Source organism: Sciurus vulgaris (assembly GCF_902686455.1).
Source record: "Sciurus vulgaris genome assembly, chromosome: 6".
Lineage (NCBI taxonomy): Eukaryota > Metazoa > Chordata > Mammalia > Rodentia > Sciuridae > Sciurus > Sciurus vulgaris.
Window position 1 is genome coordinate 117,939,157 of NC_136466.1, and position 24,526 is coordinate 117,963,682.

Consider the following 24,526-nt stretch of genomic DNA (forward strand, 5'->3'; position numbering starts at 1 on the left):
ACAACCAATTTGGAATTTAGGAGTGTGAACTGAAGAGAAATGAGGTTAGGGATGTTGATAGGTTAGATTCCGTGGGGTCTTTAAATGTCACGCTAGACAGCTTACACTTCATTTTGTAGGCAAAAGAAAGCCTGTGATGAGAGGCTGAGGACTGTAGTTTACCCAGGTGCTCTGGTGCGAAAGGGTGATTTTCAGGGGGCAAAGAAGACCAGACAGAAGGTTGTAGTGATCCAAATAAACAGTAAAAATTTAATATGTGTTAGCAGGAGTAAGAAACAAAATAAGAGATTCCAGAAATATTCATCAACTGAAGGGCATCTAGGTTGGTTCCACAATCTGGCTATAGTGAATTGAGCAGCTATGAACACTGATGTGGCTGTATCTCTGTAGTATGCTGATTTTAAGTCCTTTGGGTATAGGCCAAGGAGTGGGATAGCTGGGTCAAATGGTGGTTCCATTCCAAGCTTTCTGAGGAATCTCCACACTGCTTTCCAGAGTGGCTGCACTAATTTGCAACCCCACCAGCAAAGTATGAGTGTACCTTTTTCCCCACATCCTCGCCAACACCTATTGTTGCTTATGTTCTTGATAATCGCCGTTCTAATTGGGGTGAGATGAAATCTTAGGGTAGTTTTGATTTGCATTTCTCTTATTACTAGAGATGTTGAACATTTTTTCATATATCTATTGATTGCTTGTACATCTTCTTCTGTGAAGTGTCTGTTCATTTCCTTAGCCCATTTGTCGATTGGATTATTTGTATTCTTGGTGTAGAGTTTTTTGAGTTCTTTATAGATTCTGGAAATTAGCGCTCTATCTGAAGTATGAGTGGCAAAGATATTCTCCCACTCTGTAGGCTCTCTCTTCACATTACAGAGAGTTTCCTATGCTGAGAGAAAGCTTTTTAGTTTGAATCTATCCCAGTGGTTGATTCTAGCTTTTATTTCTTGGGCTATGGGAGTCCTGTTGAGGAAGTCTGATCCTAAGCCACCAAGTTGAAGATCTGGACCTACTTTTTCTTCTATAAGATGCAGGGTCTGTGGTCTGATTCCGAGGTCCTTGATCCATTTTGAGTTGAGTTTTGTGCAGGGTGAGAAATAGGGGTTTAGTTTCATTCTGTTGCATATGGATTTCCAGTTTTCCCAGCACCATTTGTTGAAGAGGCTATCTTTTCTCCATTGCATATTTTTGGCCCCTTTGTCTAGTATGAGAAAATTATATTTATTTGGGTTTGTGTCCATGTCCTCTACTCTGTACCATTGGTCTACCTGTCTATTTTGGTACCAATACCATGCCATTTTTGTTACTATTGCTTTGTAATAGAGTTGAAGATCTGGTATTATGATACCCCTGCTTCGCTCTTTCTACTGAGGATTGCTTTAGCTATTCTGGGTTTTTTATTCTTCCAGATGAATTTCATAATTGCTTGCTCTATTTCTGTAAGGTACATCATTGGGATTTTAATTGGAATTGCACTGAATCTGTATAGCACTTTAGGTAGTATGGCCATTTTGACAATATTAATTCTGCCTATCCAAGAACATGGGAGATCTTTCCATCTTCTAAGGTTTTCTTTAATTTCTTTCTTTAGTGTTCTGTAGTTCCCATGCCCTTCAGTTGATGAATGGATAAAGAAACTGTGGCATATATATATACAATGGAATATTACTCCGCCATGAAGAATGATAAAATTATGGCTTTTGCAGGCAAATGGATGAAATTGGAGAATATCATGCTAAGTGAGATAAGCCAATCTCAAAAAACTAAAGGACGAATGATCTCGCTGATAAGCAGATGAGGACATATAATGGGGAGTAGGAGGGGTTAGTGTTAGGGTTAGGATTAGGTTTAGGGTTAGGGATAAGGAGGGTGGTAAGAATGGAGGTAGGAAGGACTATATAGAGGGAAAAGAGGGGTGGGAGGGGTGGGGGGAAGGGAAAAAATAACAGAATGAATCAAACAATATTGCCCTATGTATATTTATGATTTTTAATTAAAAAATAAATAATAATAAAAAAGAAATATTCAAAAGGAAAAATTGGCAGGATTTTATGAAAGATAGGACATCACAGATGACGATGGTAGCAGTACTGACCAAACAGCAAATTCACAACTGGGCAATAGAATATGTGAGAGCAAGGAAAATCAGGTTTGGGAAAATACTGCTAGGTAAGTTTTAGACAGTATGATTTTTCAATGTCTGTGAGATGTACCAGGTGTTATGGTTTAGATCTGAGGGTATCCCTCAAAAGCTCATATTCGAGACAATGCAAGAATGTTCTGAGGCAAAATGATTAGATTATGAGAGGGGTTACCTGATCAGTGGATTAATCCATTGATATGAATTAACTGGCTGATAACTAGATAGGTATGTTGTAACTGGAGGCATGTCTTTGGAGTATATATTTTGTCCCTGGTGAACAGAACTCTGATTTCTTATTGCCACATCCTGAGCTGCTTTCCTCCACCATGTCCTTCTGCCATGATGTTCTTCTGCCTCATCTCAGGCCCAGAGCAATGGAGATGGCCAACCATGGATTGAATCTCTGAAACCGTGAGGTAAAATAAACATTCCCTGCTCTATGTTGTTCTTCTCAGGTCTTTTGGTTATGGTGACACGAAAGCTGACTAAAATACTAAGGTTTGGAAATGTGGTGATTTGGCCACTGGATATATGAACCTGACCAGGATACAGACACAGATGTTTTCAGATGCACAATTCTTAGAATAGACTGGGACACCTAAGAAGCGCACGTAGGTAGCAATGGAGGAGTACGGAAAAGTACAGGAGGGAAATGACTGCAGGACAGTATGAAGAAGAGAATCGGTGTAGGTTAAAGGAAAGGAGGGTAAAAAGAAATTGACAGCAGAGACTGAGAATAGCCACTTGAGAAACTAGCATGTCAAGAGCAGGTCTTAATGAAAAGGAAGCTTACAAGAAATCTGAAGAATGTTCAGAGGAAAGGAAACTTAGGAATTTTGATCACTCTGAAAGTCAAGAAAGAAGGTGGGGCCAACAGTGTAAATGTTACATGTAGACCAGGTAAAGCTGGAACTGGGAAAGTGTCCACTGGATTTAGCTACTGACACCAAAACATAGTGTCATCTGATCACTGACTCTTTCTTCTCTTGTTCTTTGGCAGCCACATTAATCCATTAATACATACTGAACTTGGAAACAACCTAAGGTTCTAAGTTTTTTCCTACATACTATTCTTATGTTATACTGCTCTTATCTAGGTGATTTGTTTAGTATAAATAAAACTTCATTTTTAATATTTTTCAGATTAGACTGATGTTCTAATGATGAGCAAATATCCTTGGGAACTTTAATTTTTCAAATTTATTTAGACTTTACTTAGAGTCAGCTTTATCCTTCTAGTCACTGAAAAAGCATGTGTAACCTTTGTGTTGTTCTTGCTGTTGTTTTGATTTGGGGACTGAATGCAGAGCCTCATGCACGCTAAGCATGTGCTCTGCCTCTGAGCTACACCACAAGTCTACATTTGTGACTTTCAATATTATATGTAGTTGCTAATTATTCAGGTTTTTAGTACTACTATTTTGTACCTAGAATTGGAAGAGAGAAAATGATCAATTACAACATAATTACTTGATATCAAGCACTGTGCTGAACTTTTTTCAAACATGAATTTCTACAGTTCTTAATACAATTATAGGAGATATTTAAAGTTAACTCTATGTTGAGATAGAAGAAACTGAGGTTTAACAATCCTATACAAGCATTTGAAGCTGCCTTTGAAGTTCATGTGATTTGTACAGCACATTCCCTTTCTTGTGTTTCCTTAGTTTTGAGCACCTTGGCCTTGGGCACTCAACTTAATCAAAGTGCTATATTTAAGTTTTCGTAACCTGGATTAGAAAACACCTTCCACCTGACTTTTACATGTCCAAATTCTACCATCCTTCATGGCTCATTTGCAACACATAAATTATGTCCCTGTTCCTCTTTTATATCCTAGAAGTAATCTTTTCCTCCTGAGTCTCACATCAATTTTTCTATTATCCTTTATTGGGATTTTTAACTTTCTACCTTGTATTTGAATTATTTAAATATGTGCCTTATTATCCTATCTATACTATATTTCCTTTTAACAAATTAAGAGCAAAAAAATAATTAGCACTATGCAGTCTATTTCTGCATTTATTAAGTATTCTTTAAGAAATAATTCATTATATTATTCAATTTGTACCATGTATCAGCCGGATAAATTTATCTCACAAATACTACTAAGAGAAACTTTGTTTCCGATAAACCTTAACAATGTTTTTCCTTTGCCCTTATTGCCAGAAAGCTCATTAGTAAAATCCTGGATGCAATTAGAGCAATTAGACTCAATATTCCCTCAAATATTTTGTCTAATATGCTTTTTCCTTTTACATTATTTTATTAATGCTAATGTTTAATATTAATATTTTTAGGTAAACAATCATAAATACATTTTGATAGGGGACTATAAAATAAATTTCAACAAGCAGGCTGGTAGTAGTGGTACACTCCCATAACCCCAGCTACTCAGGTGGCTGAGGCAAGAAGATTCAAGTTCAAGGTCAGCCTGAGTAACTTAGTAAGACAATGTCTTAAAATAAAAAAAAAAAAGAAGGGCTGAAGGTTGTAGCTCAGTGTGTGAACTCAGCCCTGGGTTCAATCTCTGTTACCACGACCACTACCACCACCACCAAAAAAAAAAAAAAAAAAAAAAAAAAAAATTAAAAAATTAAAATTAAAAGCAAATAACAACCTCAGCTTGATTGGTTCTGACCCAGTATTTCACACATTGGCACCTCCTTCAGTTTCCTTCATATCCACACCAATGTATTTAGAAGAGCTTTGCTTCTGGAGTATTCATTAGATTATTACTCTACAGAACTACCAGCTGGGTCTGTAAGGCACCAAGTGACAGAATGCCCCGGTGATGACAAAGTACACACCTTTTAATACATGGCTTCTCCAGCTCATGCTCACCCCAGCACATATTAAAAATTCCTCTGTATCTGTTAAGTACAGCCCTGACAGTTTCCTACTGCATATTACTCTACTCTGTAATTTTTTTATTGCACAACTAGATCTAAATTGGCTCACTTAACACTTAGACATAGTAATTTCCCCTAGCAATTGGCATTTTGCTTAAAGAAATTTGCAACCAGCCATTTCATATAGGGTTTGAAATACCTACTTTCTACTGAAAGTTATACATATATGTCACAACAAAATGCCAAATTTAGGTCTGTACTACTTCTACATTAGCAATGAACACTGAATTCTTAGTTACTATTACTGATGACATATTTTAATCCATCAATTCAATACGTATTTATTGAGCACCTACTAGGTAATGACACAATGTTAACTTATAGAGGTACAGAAATGAATAATCTTAAAACAGCCTCCAGATTTCAAGAAATCTAGCAACTAGCAAGGAAGAGAAATATTGTTAATGATACTGTGTGTGCTATGGAAACACAGGATTCAGAGGGATCAAATTTAGCAGGGGTCAGGCAAATTCACCTGAGGAAGTACAAGCTAAGCTGATATTGACAGCACCTCTCACAATCTATTGTAAAGATTTGTTTACTCTTACTCCCTGACTAGAGTGAGGGCGTAAACCTAGGGGTTAGGGATAGTTTGTCTTGTGCACAGTTGTGTTCCTGAAGTTTAGTTCAGTGGAATGCACAAATCAAATATTTATAAGTACATTTTTTTTGAGTATTAGAAAACAAATGAAAGGTACCTAGAAAATACATGCAGTGCTTAAATTCAATATGAAAACAGTAATCCAATAGGAAAAGGGGCAAAAGATACAGGCATAAAACACAAACGACAGGGCTGGGGTTGTAGCTCAGTGGTAGAACGCTGCCCTAGCATGTGTGAGGCACTGGGTTTGGTTCTCAGCACTGCATATAAATAAATGAATAAAATAAAGGCCTATCAACAACTAAAAAATATATATAAAAAATTTTAAAAAATACAAATGACAAACAAGAAAATATGCCCAAACTCATCAGTAAACATGGCATTATATATAAAAATCATGAAATACCATTTTGCAATCATTGGATTGACAAAAGGCCTGACAACACCAAGAGTTGCTAAGGATGGTGGATTAATGGCTACTCACAAATGCTATGTGTGCGAGGGAGTAAATGAGTATTGCCACTTCAGAAAGGAGTTGTGCACCTTTTGGTAATGTTGAGAATGTATACACTAACAACCATGTAAATTTTCTCTCTGGCTTATATCCTTGCCCATATGTATCAAGAGATTTTATATGAATATTCACAATAATATTGCTTGTAATTACAAAAACAAAGTAACAAAAAACCCTAAATACTAATGGACAAGAAAATGGATAGCAAACTTCGAAATAGTCACCAGTGAAAGATCTTACAATAGTAAAAAATGAACCATAGTCATGTCAAAGTAATTTCCCTCTGTGAAACTAAATCATATGCTATTCAGAAAACATGCACTTGTAAAGACAAGCAGGATGATCAACAAAAAGTTCAAGGTTGTGGTTACCTCTGGGATAAGAAAAAGTGATGGATGGAGAGGGGCCCAGAGGGACTTACAGGTATTAGACATGTACTTGTAGATATATAGATACTGCTCTTCATTTTTTAACTGTATCTATAAATGTACATGCATTACACTTTTTTGTGTATATTTCATAACATTAAAGCTAAGTGAATAAGTATTGGGTCCCGAAAAGGCAAGGAAAGAGATAATGTTCCCAGTAAGGGATCATCACACGTTCTTGTGAAGCCAGCAGATGCAGACATGAACTCTGGTCAAGGCACCGAGTCCCCCGAGAGGGAAACCTGGGAGAGTTAAGCAGGGGTCAGACTGTATAGGGATTCATAAACCATACTAAAATGTTTTGATTTTATCTTAGGTTAATGGCAGGCTAAAGAAGAGTTTTAATTTTAAGTGTGAGATGTCATATTTGTATTTCCTAAAGATCTCTGTTTTCATAAGAAAACTACTGGTGGAAAACCGTGGTTGGGTCTCACAATGAGGGTCTGAGTATGGTGGTGGTTCTAGGAAAACAGAAAAGAGAAAGGAGGTAAAGACATTATGACAAAGGACAACAGCATAAGAGCATGTTTATAGAGGAATGCTGTAAATTTAGTTTTAAGATAAGGTGAAACTGACATTTAACAACATAATAGGTGTTGAATAAATATCTGTAAAGTGAAAAAGTGACTGAGACCTCCAAAGGCACTGTCCAATTGGTATCCAATTGGCAATCTGGTATCATTCACCTGTTTTTCTTAAATAATTTGTTCCTCTATTTTGTACCTCAACAGATATGTTAGCCAGCTTTTTGTAGATGTGACCAAAATACCAGAGAAGAACAACTTACAGGAGGGAAAGTTTATTTTGGACTGACAGTTTTAGAGGTTTAGTTCATGGTCAGACAATTCCACTGCTCAGTAGAAGGTGAGGCAGAACATAATGGCAGTAGGGCATGGTGAAGGAAAGCTGCTCAGTTTGTGGCAGATAGCAGCACCAGGGACAAAACACAAACCCAAAGGTATGCCCTCAATGACCTACTTCCTCCAGTCATACCCTACCAGCCTATAGTTAGCCCATTCAAATTATTAATCAAAATGATTAATACACTGATCAGGTCACAACTCTCGTAATCTAATCATTTCACTTCTGAACCTTCTTGCGTTAACACAGGAGCTTTTGGGGGAACACCTAATATTCAAACACAACAACAGAGAAAAAGGCAACAAGACCTTATGAAGAATTTCTGTGAGACTGGGAAGATGGGACAGATATATAAACTTCAGTTTAGAATAATATCTAACTATGTAGCCCTTACAGTATCGTGCATTGTGGTAAGAAGGATTCACCAGAGAGCTCTGTTTATTTCAGTCACTGTAACTCTGCCTAAAATGTGAGGCAAAAATAGAATTTTCCTCTTGGTCTTGACCACAAATGGATTAGGTATCAAAGATACCAGCTAAATGTGGTTGGGAAATATGAGGGTTTCCCTTTGAATGCCAAGCAGGAGATATAGATTATATAAGAGTGGGTACAATAGAACATGGTCTTCCAGAGTAAGTATGGTAAATCAGAAACCTATATTTCATAAGCTGGATTTTCTTTAATACTTCTTGTAATTTCTGTATTGATTTCTCCTTATGGATTAGAAGATTTTAAATTTATTTAGTTTTTTACTTAAACCTCATGATGTATAAAAGTCTAAATGTGAAAAACGAAATACAAAAATACTAGAAGAAAATGTTGTGATTTGAGAAATTTAGGCAAAGGCTTGAGACCGAAGGCAGAAGTTATAAAGCAAAAGACTGATATACTTAAAATTTTTGTAGGACAAAAGTAAAAAGGTCAAAGGCAACAATGATCTATCCCAAAGTTCAAAGACCAAAAAAAAAAAAAAATAAAATAAAATGCAACATCTACAATAGGTTCTCAATGATTTAATTTAAAAACCTTAAAACAAAACTCACAATTTTTGTTTCAATCCACAAAGGTAAAAACAGTTAGAATTTATTGAGATTTTATTTATGTGACCATGTGGTAGACTAATTGCTAACATGTCCTCAATTCTTCATCACAATGTGTATTTATAGCCCCTTCCATCAAGAGAGAGACTCTATTTCTCCACTTCTGAAATCTGTTATGGCCTTGTCACTTGCTTTGGCTAGTGGATATGTGACAGGCAGAGCTGATGGTACTCCAGTTTCAAGTGTAGGCCTCTAGAGAATTTATACACTTACTTGCTCTCTCACAGGCCCTGTCACCTCCACAAGAACACAGCAGCAGTAGCCTCCGTGAGGATGAAAGATCACATGAAAGAGGACAAGATGCTCCCAGCTTTGGACATCCGATATCCCTAAAATGTAAGAGTGGCCAGGATAAGCAGAGCTGCCCATATAACCCATGGCTGACTGTAGGTGTATGATTAAGACCAGAAACACTTCCAACCAACATTTAGATTGGTCAGAAAAAATAAACATTTATTATTGCACTCCACTGAAATGTAGTATTGTTACAAAGCATTATTGTAGCAATAGGAATATACCCAGGTAATATTCAAAGCATTTTAGATTTATCATCTCTCTATCTTAAAATGTGAGTACAATTGTCCTCTCTTATTTCATACTCGTCAGTCTCATATTTACTCCCTTCAAGTTAGCATGGCCTCTTCATTTTCCCAAACATACCAGACACTCCATCTTTGGCATCTGCTGTTTTTCCTGTGTAGAAGGCCCTGATTCAGGTATCACCATGGCACAATCCCTCATTTCTCTTGGATCATTACTCCAGTATTTTCTGAGTGAGCCTTTCTTGATAACTATCTGCAATTTCATTCCCATCAATCTTAAGTATTCCCTTTTCTGCTTTGCTCTTGCTCCTTAGCACATTTTCCCATCTAATATACTTTCTTTAGTTTTCTCTCACAGTGCAATGTAAAATCCCATCAACAAAAGGATTTTTGTCTACTTCATTCATTGCTACATCCCTTGACCTAGAATGCGCTCAGCAACATAATAAACACTCAGATGTCTGATGAATGAAGAAACCTGCCAGTAAATTCTCAATTTACTGATGAGGAAAAGAGACATAGATAAGTATCTTTGCATAGATAAGATCACAGTGCTAGTCAGTGGCAGAGCCAGCATTCAAACCAGGCAGGCTGAATCTAGGTTCCCATAGCCTAGACTACTATGCTACATATCCTGTGCAGTGCAGAGCTTGACATACACACAGGTACTCAATAAACATCAACTTCCTTGGTTCTTTGCATCTTCAATCTAGGTATTTCTCCCCAAGTGCTGTGCTTTGTATTAATCAAAAAGGAGATAATATTTAGATTTGAGAAAGTATCAAGATGTTTCTGACCAAAATCAGTGGCAAAAAAAAACCCAAAACCAAAAACAAAAAAGAAATTTCTTTTACAACTTTGCTGTATGTGTTTTAACAAATAATCACAGTCTAGCTTCTGATATTTGTAACTTAAATACATGAATTACTGGAATTTGTTTTACTTTCTAAGATTTTCCCTATGAATAAACTTTTGCATCAGAAAACAGCTTTTAGTTTCTAGATCATATGCCCAAATTTTTGTTAAGGAATTATTCCCATCAAGAAATGGAAGAAAATGCCATTATATAAGAAGTTTCTACTTATCAAACTAGTAAGGACAAAAAGCACTGAAATGTGTAGGTGTTGGAAAAGGGGTAGGAGACTCTATCAAATATGTAAACTACTACATTTACATGTTCTGTTGGTTCAGTATAATTTGTGAGAGATTTTTGGAGAGGAATATAATAATAAGTACCAAAGACTTGAAAGATTTACATGCTCTTTGATGTGCCAATACCATCCCTAAGAATTTTTATTAAGAAAATAATTAAGGATTTAAAGACCTAATAAGAACATTTATCTAAGCACTGTTACCCTTAGCAAGAGTTGGAAATAGTTGACATGTCCAAAGGTAAAGATTAATCAAATGTCACACATCACCATATGGACTATGTTGTAGTTGTTTATATTATGGAAGGATATTTATATTACATTAAAATCAGTGCCTGTAATCCCAGCGGCTCGGGAGGCTGAGGCAGGAGGATCACGAGTTTAAAGCCAGCCCCGGCAAAAGCAAGGTGCTAAGCAATCCAGTGAGACCCTGACTGTAAAAAAATACACAATAGGTGACTGAGTGTCCTGGAGTTCAATCCTTGGTACCCTGCAACCCCAAAATCATAAGTACGGCAAATCTCATTTTTTTTTTTTTTTTTTTTTTTGGGTGCTGGGGATCGAACCCAGGGCCTTGTGCTTACAAAGCAAGCACTCTACCGACTGAGCTATCTCCCCAGCCCCTTCATTTGTTTTTTTAAAAAGCTGTAGACAGAAGAGATTTTGGAGGCTGTTAGCAATTGGTTCTTCTGGATGGGTAGACTGTGTATCTTTTTAATATTTTCTTTTGCTTGTGATTATTTCTGACTTCCTATTAGAAACATATATTGCTGTCAGAATTTAAAAAACCAAACCAAGCTTTTTTTTTTTTTTTTTTTCCTAATGAAAGAGAAAATTAGGGTTACTCCATCTATAATTTGGGCTAAATGCTGTTGAACAGCCCTTCTCATTTTTTTCTCTGACCATGCAACTGAATGAATCGTGAGCTAAAACTACTGCCTTTTTTTTTTAAAATGAAGCACCATTTTTTAAAAATAGCCATTTCTTCCAATCTTTTTTTAAAATATATTTTTAGTTGTTGATGGACCTTTATTTTATTTATTTATATGCAGTCCTGAGAATGCCATCCATCCTTCATCCTGTGATACATATTCAATTTTGCTTGGCTCACATGCTATGCAATCTGGCTGAGGGTGGAGGGCAAATTCTCCTGACTTAATTGATATGGCAACATAGAGTTAGAAAAAAAATGAAAAAATGTTCAACATCTCTAGTAATAAGAGAAATGCAAATCAAAACTACCCTAAGATTCCATCTCACCCCAATCAGAATGGCGATTATCAAGAACACAGCAACAATAGGTGTTGGAGAGGATGTGGGGAGAAAGGTACACTCATACTTTGCTGGTGGGGTTGCAAATTAGTGCAGCCACTCTGGAAAGCAGTATGGAGATTCCTCAGAAAGCTTGGAATGGAACCACCATTTGACCCAGCTATCCCACTCCTTGGACTATACCCAAAGGACTTAAAATCAGCATACTACAGAGATAAAGCCACATCAATGTTCATAGCTGCTCGATTCACAATACCCAGACTATGGAACCAACCTAGATGTTCTTCAATTGATGAATGGATAAAGAAACTGTGGCATATATATACAATGGAATAGTACTCCACCATAAAGAATGATAAAATTATGGCATTTGCAGGCAAATGGATGAAATTGGAGAATATCACGCTAAGTGAGATAAGCCAATCTCAAAAAACCAAAGGACGAATGATCTTGCTTGATAAGTGGATGATGACACATAATGGGGGGTGAGAGGGGTTAGTGTTAGGGTTAGGGTTAGGTTTAGGATAAGGGTTAGGGAGGGTGGCAAGAATGGAGGAAGGAAGGACTGTATAGAGGGAAAAGAGGGGTGGGGGGGGAGAAGGGAAAAAATAACAGAATGAATCAAACAACATTACCCTATGTAAATTTATGATTACACAAATGGTATGCCTTTACTCCATGTACAGAGAAACAACATGTATCTCATTTGTTTACAATTAAAAAAAAAAAAGCTTAGATGTAATTTAGTCTAGTTTTTTTCATTTTGCAAAATAAAGTAACAATGAAGTGAATGATTTACTTCAGGTTGAAAAGTTAGTTGAATAGCAACTACAACCAATCTTCAGACCTTGAGTCCATTTATTATCCAGAAATTTTACTTAATACCCCCATCAATGATCCTGGCTGCCAAGGTGACTTTGGGAAGGGTGTATAGCAGCTCTGCCAATAGGAACACCCAAGGGAAAGCCTAGTTAGTTAAGCAAAAGCCTAGTTACGCCTATCACACCAAAATGAACTCCCAAGTGTCAGAACAAACAGGAAAAACACATGAGAACAGAGAGGGGCCCTCTATGTTGTCTGGTATTAACTTTTGGAGGATACAGATCTTGAAACAAAGAGTGAATTCTGTGACTAAGTCACTTAAGTCCTAAGTTAGGGACTACTACTGTATATGATGATTAACTGCAATAAATGTCCTGAAATAACAATATAGTTGGTTTATATTATAGATCACCAGTTTCTAAAAGGTAACAATTGAATGCTTAAGAAAGAAAGAATTTGGATAGCACATACCAGCAGTTTTCAAAAAGTGGTCTACAAATTGAGAACAGAGGTATGGAGATGGATCAGAAGTTAAAAAAATTTGATATAAAACCATCTTTTTTATAAAAATTTTATTGACATTGTACTGATGATGAAAAAGAATGATGGAAAAAACTGTTGGCCCCTTAGCACCAATCAAGGCAGAGGCACCAAACTGTATGAGCAGTTGTATTCTTTACCACCTCATCTCATGCTAAAAATATCAGTTTCACTTTAGAATGTCTTCGATGAAATAGTAAAAATTATGAATTTTATGAAATCTCAGCCCTTAATGTATATGAGTACAAGTACATACAAAGCATTTCTGCTGCACACTTAAGTATAACCATTGTCCAAAGGATTTGGTTGTCCAATTCAAAAGTACTTGTGCAACTGAATTGTGAGCTAAAACTGTTGCCTTTTTTTTTTTTTTAATGGAGCACCATTTTTTTTAAACAGCCATCTCTTCCAATCTTTTTTTTAGTTGTTGTTGGACCTTTATTTTATTTTCTTATATGCAGTGCTGAGAATTGAACCCAGTGCCTCACATATGCCAGCAAGCAGTCTATCACTGAACCCCAACCCCAGCCCATGGAGCACCATTTTTACTTGATTAAACTACTTTCAGACAAATCAGGGTTATTCTGACTTAAATATTTGGCAGAAGTTCTGTCAAAAATGTTACAAAGTGAGACTGTCACTTCAAGGGGAAAAAAAAAAAAAACCTGACAGTTTGTGTTGCTAATGATAAAATTCTAGCTTTCAAATGAAAATTAGAGGTTTGGAAAATCTTTTCTGCCACGTGAGCTTGACAGCTTTCCAACACTTAAAAACATTTCTAAGATTGATAAGGACATTAAGGAATGTGACTGTTTGGTATTGTATAATGAAACAGGTAAACATTAGGAAGACCTATAGGACACAGTAACCACTAATTTCCAAATGACCTATGTTTGATGTTATAAAATCACAAAAGAGTAGAAGATACATTAAACAATTTAGGATACCCCAGTGAATTTTAATGTAACAGAAAAGCACACTGACATAGTTTCAGATTCCAGTTTGCAATTAAACTTTTTCAAACTACCATTTGTTGAACTTTGATGTGATAAAAAGCTATTAAACAATTTCTCTTTCCAACTACAAGAGTGTGAAGAGGGATTTTCCTCATCTTCCTAAATCAAAATAAAAAAGTCAAATCAATTGCAGAAGCAAATGTAACAATCTAACTATCTTGTATTGCCATACAGTAGTTTTGCAAAAATTCAAAATGATCATATTCCTAGAATGATTATTATCAAAAACTACAAATAAGTGTTGGTGAAGAAGTTAAGAAATAGGAATCCTTGTGCATTACTGATGGAAATGTAAATGACACACACTACAGAAAATAGTATTGTGGTTCCTCAAAATATTAAACTTAGCATTACCATATAATCCAGCATTTTCCACATCTAGATATATATCCTAAAGAAGTGAAAGCAGACTGAAACACAGTTACACACCAATGATCATAGCACCATTATTCAACAGCCAAAAGGCAGAAGCAACCCAAGAGTGTACTGACAGATGAATGGCTAAACAACATACTTATGCATGTAATACATTTATTACTGTTTATAAACTATTGAGTACTGAAAAAATGTCCCAGCTTTAATTTCTGATATGGTATATATGGGCAGATATAACCCACATCAATCTTAGGTTGTTTGCAATTTTTGAGATCTAAAGGGACCCTGAGATTTAAAAAGCTTAAGAACCACTCTTATATGATGAATTTTTCTCTCCTTACACCTGCATTATGTGAAGATCTTCATTTGGGTACAATTTCATTTGCCAGCAATAATACTTCCAGTGTGGAGACTAGCAAAAAAGACAGCCTAAAATATGTTCACAATCATCGCATTAACTCTTTATAATTACTATTGTCTCCTGGATGTACAATAACTCCACAGGAGTGAGCAACACAAAGCTCCACACAATTGAGTGGCCACCGAAAACTGTACAAAGCTTAAATGATGACATGTTTCAAAGCAGTTTTGTAGTTATCGAGGACAAAACACACCTTCCTTTTTTCTATTGAACCTTCGTTTGGCTTTACAGTTCTGGACAGATTTGGGTATGGGGGTGGTGGCCTCATTGTTTCCGAAAACCAGAGCATCCGTGCAAAGAATTTAATTTTCTCACCATCTTGCTACTGGTCCGTTGCAGAGGGGTGTGGTTAGGGAGCAATTCAAAACAGCGACCAAGACTGCCCCAAGCCATGTCCAAGGAGTAATTGTGGGCCAAGTCAATGTGTCCCGACAATAGGTAGAATATTTGTTTTATGGGGAGGAGGAAAATAAAAAAGCAATTAAAAAGTACGGACGGAAATAGGCAGCAAAACCAAAGCGGTTTCGTGTGTGCGTGTGTGTGTGTGTATATATATACACACACACACACGCACACACACATTAAACGACTGGAACGCTAATGATGTGAATGAGGGGGAAACGAGAATCCTTATTCCTGAGTCTACAGCTGCGGCACTTTTAATGTCAGGTCTGCAGTTCTGGGTAGAGGACAAAGTGAAAGCATTTTCGTAACCAGCCCATCTGTCCGCATTCATTTTGGGCTGGGTCTGTGACCTGTCCAGCTGACTGCCGCAAAGGCAGTCCCAAACAAAGGGGGATGGCTGCCCTCCCGAGGGAACCGAGGAAGGAAAGGTGGCTCCAGGTAGCCCTTTCAGGTGTCCCTAAGGCTTCGCCCGGGAAGGCCGTGAGCAGGGGGGTTCCCAGGAGTGTGGCAGGAGAAAGGCCGCTCCAGGGCGCCTGCATTAACCGGGCAGAAGACCCCGCCCTGCCCACGGTCAAGGTTAACCCGCGCACGGAAGTACCTGTGGAGGCCTCGCACAGCCGAAAGGCACCGGGCGATCATGGGCACGCCGAGAGGCCGGTAGTGGCGGGTGCGTGGTCTTAGGGTCTGGGGGCGACCGAGGCGGGCGGCGAAGTCGGGCGCCAGGCACAGGAGAGTGGGCCTAGCGCAGAAGGCCACGGCGGAACTGCGGCGACGGCGGCCCTGCCAGCGCCCTCCCACGTGCTGCAGCCCCACGCCGGCGCCCACTGCGGCCCGCCCCGCGCTCCGCCCGGGTCCGCCCCGCGCTCCGCCCCGCGCGTCCTGCGCCGCCCCAGGGGCGGACCCGGCGAGACCCAGCGGCCTCGAGCCAAGCGCGCAGCCGGGTGGGCTGAGGGGGCGGCGGCGGTGGCGCGGGAGCCGGGAAGTTTGGGCGACAGCGGCCAGTGCTGCGATCCCGAGCCAAGCACCAGCCTTGAGGACCAGGCGCCGGCGGCCCGGCTTACGGACGCCCCCGGGCCCGCAGCCGTCGTCTCGCGACCTCTTGCTTGGTAAGGGGCTTCTGTCTGGAAAGGGTGCGTCTCTGCAGCCCCAGACGGAGGCCTGCACCGCTGCAAACCCCGACAGGGCTGAGGCAAGGCCGGGTACTGAAGGGGAGGAAGATTGGAGTGGGAGGTGGATGTGCTCGGAGGAGAGGTAGGAGGAGAAGCCTGGAGGGGGTTGCACATCTCCTTTCCCTCGGTGGCCCCCTTTCCCCCCATCTGTTTTCACCTTCGGCCCCGGGGCCTTATTTAGTATTTGTAATAACCCTATGGCCTAGAGGCTGGGTTCGCCTTTAAAATAAGCTTACAAGTAATAAACATCCTAGCGGCGTTACCACACCCTGGCTTTGAATTAGGGAACCTGGGGAGCAGATGGATGATGCGATTTAGTGGAAATAAGCCATTAATGCTGGCTGGCCCTGCGCCACTTTTTGGATGCGATAGTATTCCTTGTGAATGAACACGACCAGGGGCTTCCAGCGACTGCAGACAGCGCTGATGGGTTTGTAGTATTCATCGGTTTAGGCAATAATTGCTTGACATGTCCGTGGATTAAGTTGAAATGCCTTTTATCAAGAATGATTCTTAGTGGTTGAACACCATTCTTAAGTGTATTTTCTCAGTAAATAATTCTCAACCTACAAAAGTAAGTGGAGTATAAATTATTAATACGTTTTTAAAAAACTCATGAAACAGAGGAAGATGCGCCTTGTGGATCATCTTCTGAGTCAGCAGGATGAAACAGCCCTCAACTTAGTACTGAGGCCTTTAGGGGTATTTCTACATCTATATCCGTACTCCTTTCCTTTCCAATATCTGTACCATATAGTGAAGATAACAGTGAGAGTCTATGCTTGTTATACTTATTTTGAAAAAAAATTACTGATGGAAAATTTAACATAGTCTAATACTACTGGGTTTAAATAAAAATGGTATAAATTACCATAACAATACTTTGTACTCTCTTGACTCTTTAAAAAGAAGAACTCAAGGTAATGCAGGTTTTTTTTTAACCTTTAATGTAATATGTAAATCTTGCTATTTATTACCTTTATAATTCGTAACTTTCCTCAATGATTCTTTAAAATAAGTGTGTTCAGTGTTTTCATTTTTCTTATCAAGGAAGTGTTTAAGGTCCTAAAATGTCATCTATCAAGCACCTAGTTTATGCAGTTATTCGTTTCTTACGGGAACAAAGTCAGATGGATGCTTATACTTCTGATGAACAAGAAAGTTTGGAAGGTAGGTTCCTATTCTTTATGTTTATTTGTCTTATAAATAAATGATACAATAGTTATAAGCCCAATTTTTTATGTTATTAAAAATCATATTTTGTTGATCTTGCAAATGGAGAGGCTTAACTATAAGATTATCTTATTTCCATTCTCTGAAGCTTGTTCTGTCTTAATTAACAAAATAAGAGGGCTGTTGTTCATATACTAAACAATTATTCTGTTGGAACTGTGCTATTTGTATTATAGGGAGTGTTTTCTTCACAGTGACTAAGTTAGTAGAATTCCCATTTAACAACGGAGAAAATTAAAGCAGATACTTTTAAGAAACATAACAACTGATAAGTGACAAAACTGAGATTTTAATTCCAGTTCTTACCCAGAAGATTCTGTTTTCTCCTTTTTCTAATAGGAAAGTATCCAGTTTAGAATAGTTCATTATAATACCTTAGTTCTTGTAATAGTACTATATAAAAGTCTAAATAATCATACCATTGGTGAACTCTGACATGTGCCTACTTTGGGACTTGAAGTGAGAGGATTTCATTTTTGTCTTGTGTTAGCTTTAAATATTGCATTCAGGAATCTAAAGTTGAGCAGGACTTAGACGATAGCATCATATGGTTCCTTGACACCATCTTTGTGCTTCATGTTTATGCATTATAAAATTTTAAATTTAGTATAACCATAACAAGATGGAATTCTGCAGATGGGCTTGTGGAAGTTCAGTGAACCTGGCTTCCTTGTGGTCTAAAGACTTAATTATTGCAATAAGAGTACTCTGGGGGAACTTAATATATAAGAGTACAGTTTGAATTTACCATCTTGAAGCTGCTGCTTCTACAAAGGGAGCACATCTATTAATTTTGAGTACTTCCCTTATAAATATCTTTTAAGGAGGTGGGGATGAAAATTGGGCATTTGCTCTAAATCTGCTTGCAGTCTGGTGAGATAATGTCTTTTCAGGTGACTGTGAGAGCAGCAGGTGATGCACAGTTGGAGAATGCTGAAAATCAGTTCATTTAATATTAGTCTTTTTGTCCTCCTTTGATGGTCAGACTGTATGAGGGTAAGGGTGATTGGTTATCTAAGGAAAATGTTGGTTATGATTATTCTGTAGCAAACAAGTAAATGCAATCATTTAATAAAAGATGTTACTTTTCTAATCAAAGGCAGTATAATGTTTTTAAGGGCTGGAAAGAAAACGGAAAGTATTTTAAAAACCAAGATGTTACATTCTATTTTTAGGCTAGTATTCAGCCAAAAATATGTGCCTTCAGCTGTTTGTTATATATGGCAGTCAGAAATAGTGCCAATTGTTTGTGACTGACCCCTATTTTTGACTCTGTGAGTCTAATTTAATTGAACATGAAATCATGTGGAGGTGTCAGCCCACCTTCTAGACATTTATAAAAGCCCTAGGAAAAAAGGTTCCATTCTACTGCCAGCTTTACCACTATTGCGATGCTGGTATATCATCATTATTAGATTGTCAGCCACTCCTCTTAATTGTTATCGTCTACTGACATCGCCCTTATTTTTATTTTTATTTGTTTGGTACCACAGAGTAAACCCTGGGGTGCTTAACTACTGAGCCACATCCCAGCCCTGCTTATTTTTATTTTGAGACAGGGTCTTGCTAAGTTGCTGAGGCTAGCTTTGAACTTGCTGTCCTCTTGCGCCTATGGGATTATAGTTGTGTACTACTGTACCTGGCTATTTTTAGTTATTTTTTGAAAGGGGATCTCAGTGTATTATCTAGGCTGGTCTCAGACACCAAGGCAGTGATTCTTCTGCCTTGGCCTCTAGTTGAGTCTACAGGCACATGCCATTGTGCCCAGCTCTGTCTGCTTCCTTTGTTGTGGTGGTTCCTGTTAATTGTCACTGTCTCAAGCACTACTACTGTCTGAACTCTTGACAATTCTGCTAGATTCATGGATGATTATTTCAGTTTTCTTATTTCTCAGTTCTTGATCTTTCTCCTCCAGTGATCTCAACAACTTAGTTATACCCCAGGCCAGTGGTTCTGAACTCGAGTGATTTTGCAAAGTCTGTAGGCATTTTTGGTTATCACAACCTTGGAGTCTGATATTACTAGCATCTAGTATTAGAGACCATGGATGCTGGTAAACACTAAAAGCCTGGGACAGCCCCTGAGAATAAGGGATTATCTGTTCTAAAATGTCAGTATGCTGAGATTGAGAAACCTTTCCCTAATCTTTCTATTTCCCAAATTGCATTCCTCTCATAATCTGTCCTAAACACTTTACTGTCATAACTGCCAATCTTTCTAGCTCACACCTTCTAGAATCTCTACCCCAACAATTCTTTGAATCCATCTGTGTTAGTCAGCTTTTCATTGGTGTGACAAATACCAGAGAGAAACAATTTAGGGGAACAAAGATTTATTTTGGTTCAGGGTTTCAGAGATTTCAGAGATTGGCTGGCTCCATTGCTTTAGGACCTGCGGTGAGGCAGAGCATCATGGCCAGAGGGTATGATGTGCTCATGGCAGCCAGGAAGCAGACAGAGATAGAGACAGAGGCAGGAAAGAGCTCCCCATACACTGAGTACTTGCCTGTCTACTCAACTATTATCATAGATGGACCATCCATGTTCCTTTCTTAGTGTAACCCCTCTGCTGCCACGCTAGATCCCATCCTATCTCAACCACAGCACATCACTGTAGTTATGCTACCATCTTTGTCTTATAACCTTTGTCTTTTCACTTGCTACTCTCATTTTCATCAGAACATAAATTTACCATTATTTTTCCCTTCTTTAAAAAATAAAAACAAACAACAGATATTCTTGTCATACTACCTCCCCCCAAATTAGCTGCCTAGTTTTATGTTTCCCTTTGCAACAAAACCATTTGAAAGGGTTGTCTGTACCTGCTTCCTTCAATTCTTCTGTTCTTTCTTAAGCCTGCCCTTATTTCTTTCTATTCACACTGCTGTCGTCAAGGTCGTTAGTGATTTTTATGTTGTTTAGTTCCATAGTCAGTTCTGTCTTTATCTGACTTAATAGTTGATGATCACTCCCTTCTCTTTTCCTCACAAATACTTTCTTCACTTAGTTTCCAGGGCACTTCATAATATCTTGTTTTTCTTATTGTTTGCTCTATCTTTTCCTTTCCTGATACTCTTCTTTTGCCTTACTTGCCATGCCCAGGGTCTATTGCTTGATTTTTTTTTTCTTTATTAACACTCATCTTCAGTGATATTATTAGCTTGTTTGGCCTCAAATATCCTGAGTTTATGTGCTGAAATGTCTCAAAGTTGTACCCTTAATCCAGAACTTTCTTTTGAACCCTGGACTTTTATATCCAACTGTTTTACAAGTTATCTCCACTTATAAGTCTAATAGATTTCTTTTTTTGTTGGGGGGTACCAGGGATTGCATCAGGGACACTCAATCACTGAGCCACATCCTTAGCCCTATTTTGTATTTTACTTAGAGACAGGGTCTCTAAGATCTGATCAGAACAATTTGAGGGAAGAAAAGTTCATTTAAGGGCTCATGGTTTCAGAGGTCTCAATCCAGAGACAGCAGGTTCCATTCCTTGAGGCTTGTGGAGTTGAGGTGGGACATCATGGCAGAAAAGTGTGACAGAGGGAACCAGCTCACATGATGATCAGAAAGCAGAGAGACAGAAAACCCCACCCTCCAGATACAAAATACATACTGCCTAGTCCCACACCCTTTGAGCCACTTCCTCCAGCTATACCCCACCGCCTCCAGTTATCACTGAGTTAATCCCATGAGGGATCAATTCACTGATTAGGCTAATGCTCTAACCTAATTATTTCTCCTCCAAACCTTCTTGCATTGTCTCACACTTGAGCTTTTGGGGGATACCTCATATCCAAACCATAACAAGGTGTGTGCCACCACGCCCAGCAAATCTGACACAGTCTTAAAAGATCACTAGTAGTTGTGTTTAAATAGTCTAAGGAGCAAGAATAGAAGCAAGCAGACTAATTAGGGGTGATCATAATACAACAGGAAAAAAAAAAAAAAAAGACTATGTCCTAACTAGGAGTGACATCAGTGGAGATGGTAAGATGTGAACAGGCTCTAGACATATTTTGAGGTACAGCCAATAGGATTTATTGATTATTCAATGAAGCATATAAGAAAAAGAAGAATGCAGAATAACACCCAATTTTTGGCCTGAGCAAAGGACAAACTGTAGCTGCTATCACTGAAATAGAGAGGTTGTGGACAGAACAGATTTTAGGTGGGAGGATCTATTTTGGCAAAGTTAACTTTAAAGAAGTCTATTAGAGCCAGGCACAGTGATGCATGCCTGTAATCCCAGTGGCTCAGGAGGCTGAGATAGGAGGATTATGAGTTCAGAGCCAGCCTCAGCAACAGTGAGGCCCAAAGCAACCTACCAAAACCGTCTCAAAATAAAAAAATAAAAAGGGCTGGGCTTGTGGCTCAGTGGTTAAGTACCCCTGATTTCAAGCCCTGGTACCCCACAAAAAGAATATGTCAGATTTGATCTTTTCTCCACTCAGAATCTTGCAGTGTTGCAGTGACTCCTCATGTTACTTAGTCATTGTTTAAAGGATTTATATAATTTGGATTTCTATGATATATTGTACACTTACATTTTTCTTTGGTTTCTGCCAAATTAGCTTCCTTACTGTGAATGCACCAAATTTGCCTTTCTAACATCATCTCACACCATGTCTTAGCACCCAATGTGTTCCAACCAGTTCTCTTGTCCTGCACCAAAAATGAATGAGGTACCTGTCCCCATTCAACAGGCTGTTGATTTAACTTATTGTATTCTTCTCCCTACTGCTAATAAGTGTAAACTATTCATCATGTGGACAGTGATTTTTTTTCTGTTTGCTTCTGTTAAGTTTTCCTGCTACCTTAGAACAGCATCTTACATGTAGTAGGTCCTTGGTAAATTTGCATGTATGAATGAATTTTTAAAACTGACTTTTCTTCATATATGTATACCAGGATTAATACTTAATTCTTCGTGTCAGGGATTGTTTCTTTCATTATTTTAAATCAGATTGATAATTCTATTTCTCATATTTTAAAAACAGGTAATATTTTATTTGTTCAAGGCATTAAAACCCAAGTGGTTAATTAAATATTAGTAGTGGAGAGCTAGTTGTTGATGACTTGCTCTTTTTTCTGGTAGCCTTCAACAAAATATGATGTACTGTATATATATTCAGAAATTATATTCTAGATAACGTTTATCTTTTAGTGAGGCATTAGAAATCAAGTTTTCTTCCCCTCAGTAGCTGGTCTATAAACAGAAATTTGAATGCAGCTGAACTATTTAGTTTTCCTCATATTCTGTGATCATAAATACTGATTACCACAGAGTGCAGTGCTTTCATCATTTCTTTAAGTTGCTAATTGTTTTCACTATTAAAATTTGTTTCAAGTTGCAATTCAATGCTTGGAGACAGTTTTTAAGATCAGCTCAGAAGATACACATCTAGCAGTTTCACAGCCTTTGACAGAAATGTTCACGAATTCCTTCTGTAAGGTATGTTGTCATTGTTTTCTCATTAGTAACTGATGTAAGTATAATTTTATGTTGGATTGTTCATCATCAAAGGGCCAGGTCTATAAGTAATTAACTGATTGTTTATATGGATAGAATTTGGGATTTAAAACAACAGATGTAATATGCTTTAGTTTTTTTTATTAGTAACTATTCTTATCCTCTTACTTTCTTTTATTTAATGATATATCTTGGTTGACTTTTTTTTTTGGGGTGCTGAGGATCGAACCCAGGGCCTTGTGCTTACAAGGCAAGCACTCTACCGACTGAGCTATCTCCCCAGCCCCCTTGGTTGACTTTTAACGATCTTTTACAATATGAGTATTTTTAGATTTCTGACATCTGAACTGACATTCCCCTAAAACATGGACTATAAGCTAAAAGTTTTAAGGTCTGGAAAGCAACTATGTAAAAATAGACTAATCTGAAATCATTTCTAAAGCATATTTCACTAAATTTCATCATTGATGGGGCTCTATAAAACAGAGAAAGGTTCAGAGTCACTGTGCAAAACTGAAACTGAAACCCAAATTTGATGTCTGACCTTTTTGGGAAACATAAGCCACAACATTGAAACTTTTCAGGTTAGAGAGTGTAGGGCCTCAGGGTGACCCCCGCTCCATGTTGTTTTTCATTGTATTTTAGTGCCTTATGAACACCTACTGTTTTTCTAGCTCTTTCTAGTACAAAATGAAGAATTCAAGAGTGAGGCTGATACAGGTAGTATATGCTTTAGCTTACAATAGACATTGCTGACAGTATCACATGTAGCTAGATTTTTCCAGGCTGTTTCTAGCATTTGTTGGAAAGAAGAGTTCTTAGAGTTGCAATGAAGATGTTAATTTGACAGTAAGCTATACCTTTCTTTTATACTTGGAAAGAGTATTGCAGTCATACATTAATTCATCCAACAGGTGAATTTTATTTATGTGACATGATGTGAGGAGATGGTGGTGTGTCTCTCTGTTCCTCACAGGGAACTCCCTTCTTCTATCCTTTGGTTAAGGTGGACTGTGGTTCTTTATTTTCTGGGCTGTGGCCTCCTGAGGGAACCCTGTGTAAGTGACTAGATGGGACGGTGACTGAAGTAAACCTTCTTATTCTCAGGTGCCTGAGGCCTGTGCTTGAGGCAGCACTTGAATTTGCTCACAATTTAGCTTCTGTCACCATTGACTTCATGCTGAAGAGATCTGAACTTCTTTTTTTGACCTTTCCTGAAGCTCCAATTGACATTTACACTCTGTTGGAATAAAGCTCTCTTTCTCTCTTGTTCTCGCTCTCAGATTGCATTTAATCATAAGAAATTTGTTGCATAATATTTAAAAAACATATTTATTAAAACTAACTCCCTAATCTATCTGCAGTAATGTTGTGATATCACCTTTTAGGAGTTCTGTTTTACAGCTATGACTTTATTTTGTATTTGTCTGTTAATAGGGCATTGTAGAAAAAGTTTAAAACCTAACTGAAGCAGCATCATCACTGTTATAATTAAAGAAATTATTTGTCTCACCAAAGTGTAGTTGAATGTTCTGTCCGTCATTTTAAT

General features: G+C 38.0%; 2 protein-coding genes and 1 pseudogene across 4 annotated transcripts in view; 2 read left to right on the forward strand and 1 right to left on the reverse strand.

Moving 5' to 3' along the window:
* The window catches only part of NLN (neurolysin), a 103,454-nt gene extending 87,529 nt beyond the window's left edge, over positions 1-15,925 (reverse strand). The window contains exon 1 of the mRNA XM_079144876.1: positions 15,702-15,925. Coding sequence (XP_079001002.1) covers positions 15,702-15,742 — 41 coding nt within the window. The 5' untranslated portion in view covers positions 15,743-15,925. The remainder of the gene's footprint in view (positions 1-15,701) is intronic.
* Positions 1-24,526, forward strand: part of LOC306664130 (high mobility group protein B1-like) — a 642,241-nt pseudogene that overhangs the window by 482,359 nt on the left and 135,356 nt on the right. The gene's annotated exons all lie outside the window — the stretch shown is intronic.
* SGTB (small glutamine rich tetratricopeptide repeat co-chaperone beta) overlaps positions 15,992-24,526 on the forward strand; it is a 50,819-nt gene continuing 42,284 nt past the window's right edge. For both annotated transcript variants that reach the window (XM_079144884.1, XM_079144885.1), the window contains exons 1-3: positions 15,992-16,209; positions 17,323-17,442; positions 22,856-22,959. In XM_079144884.1, coding sequence (XP_079001010.1) covers positions 17,343-17,442; positions 22,856-22,959 — 204 coding nt within the window. In that variant the 5' untranslated portion in view covers positions 15,992-16,209; positions 17,323-17,342. The remainder of the gene's footprint in view (positions 16,210-17,322; positions 17,443-22,855; positions 22,960-24,526) is intronic.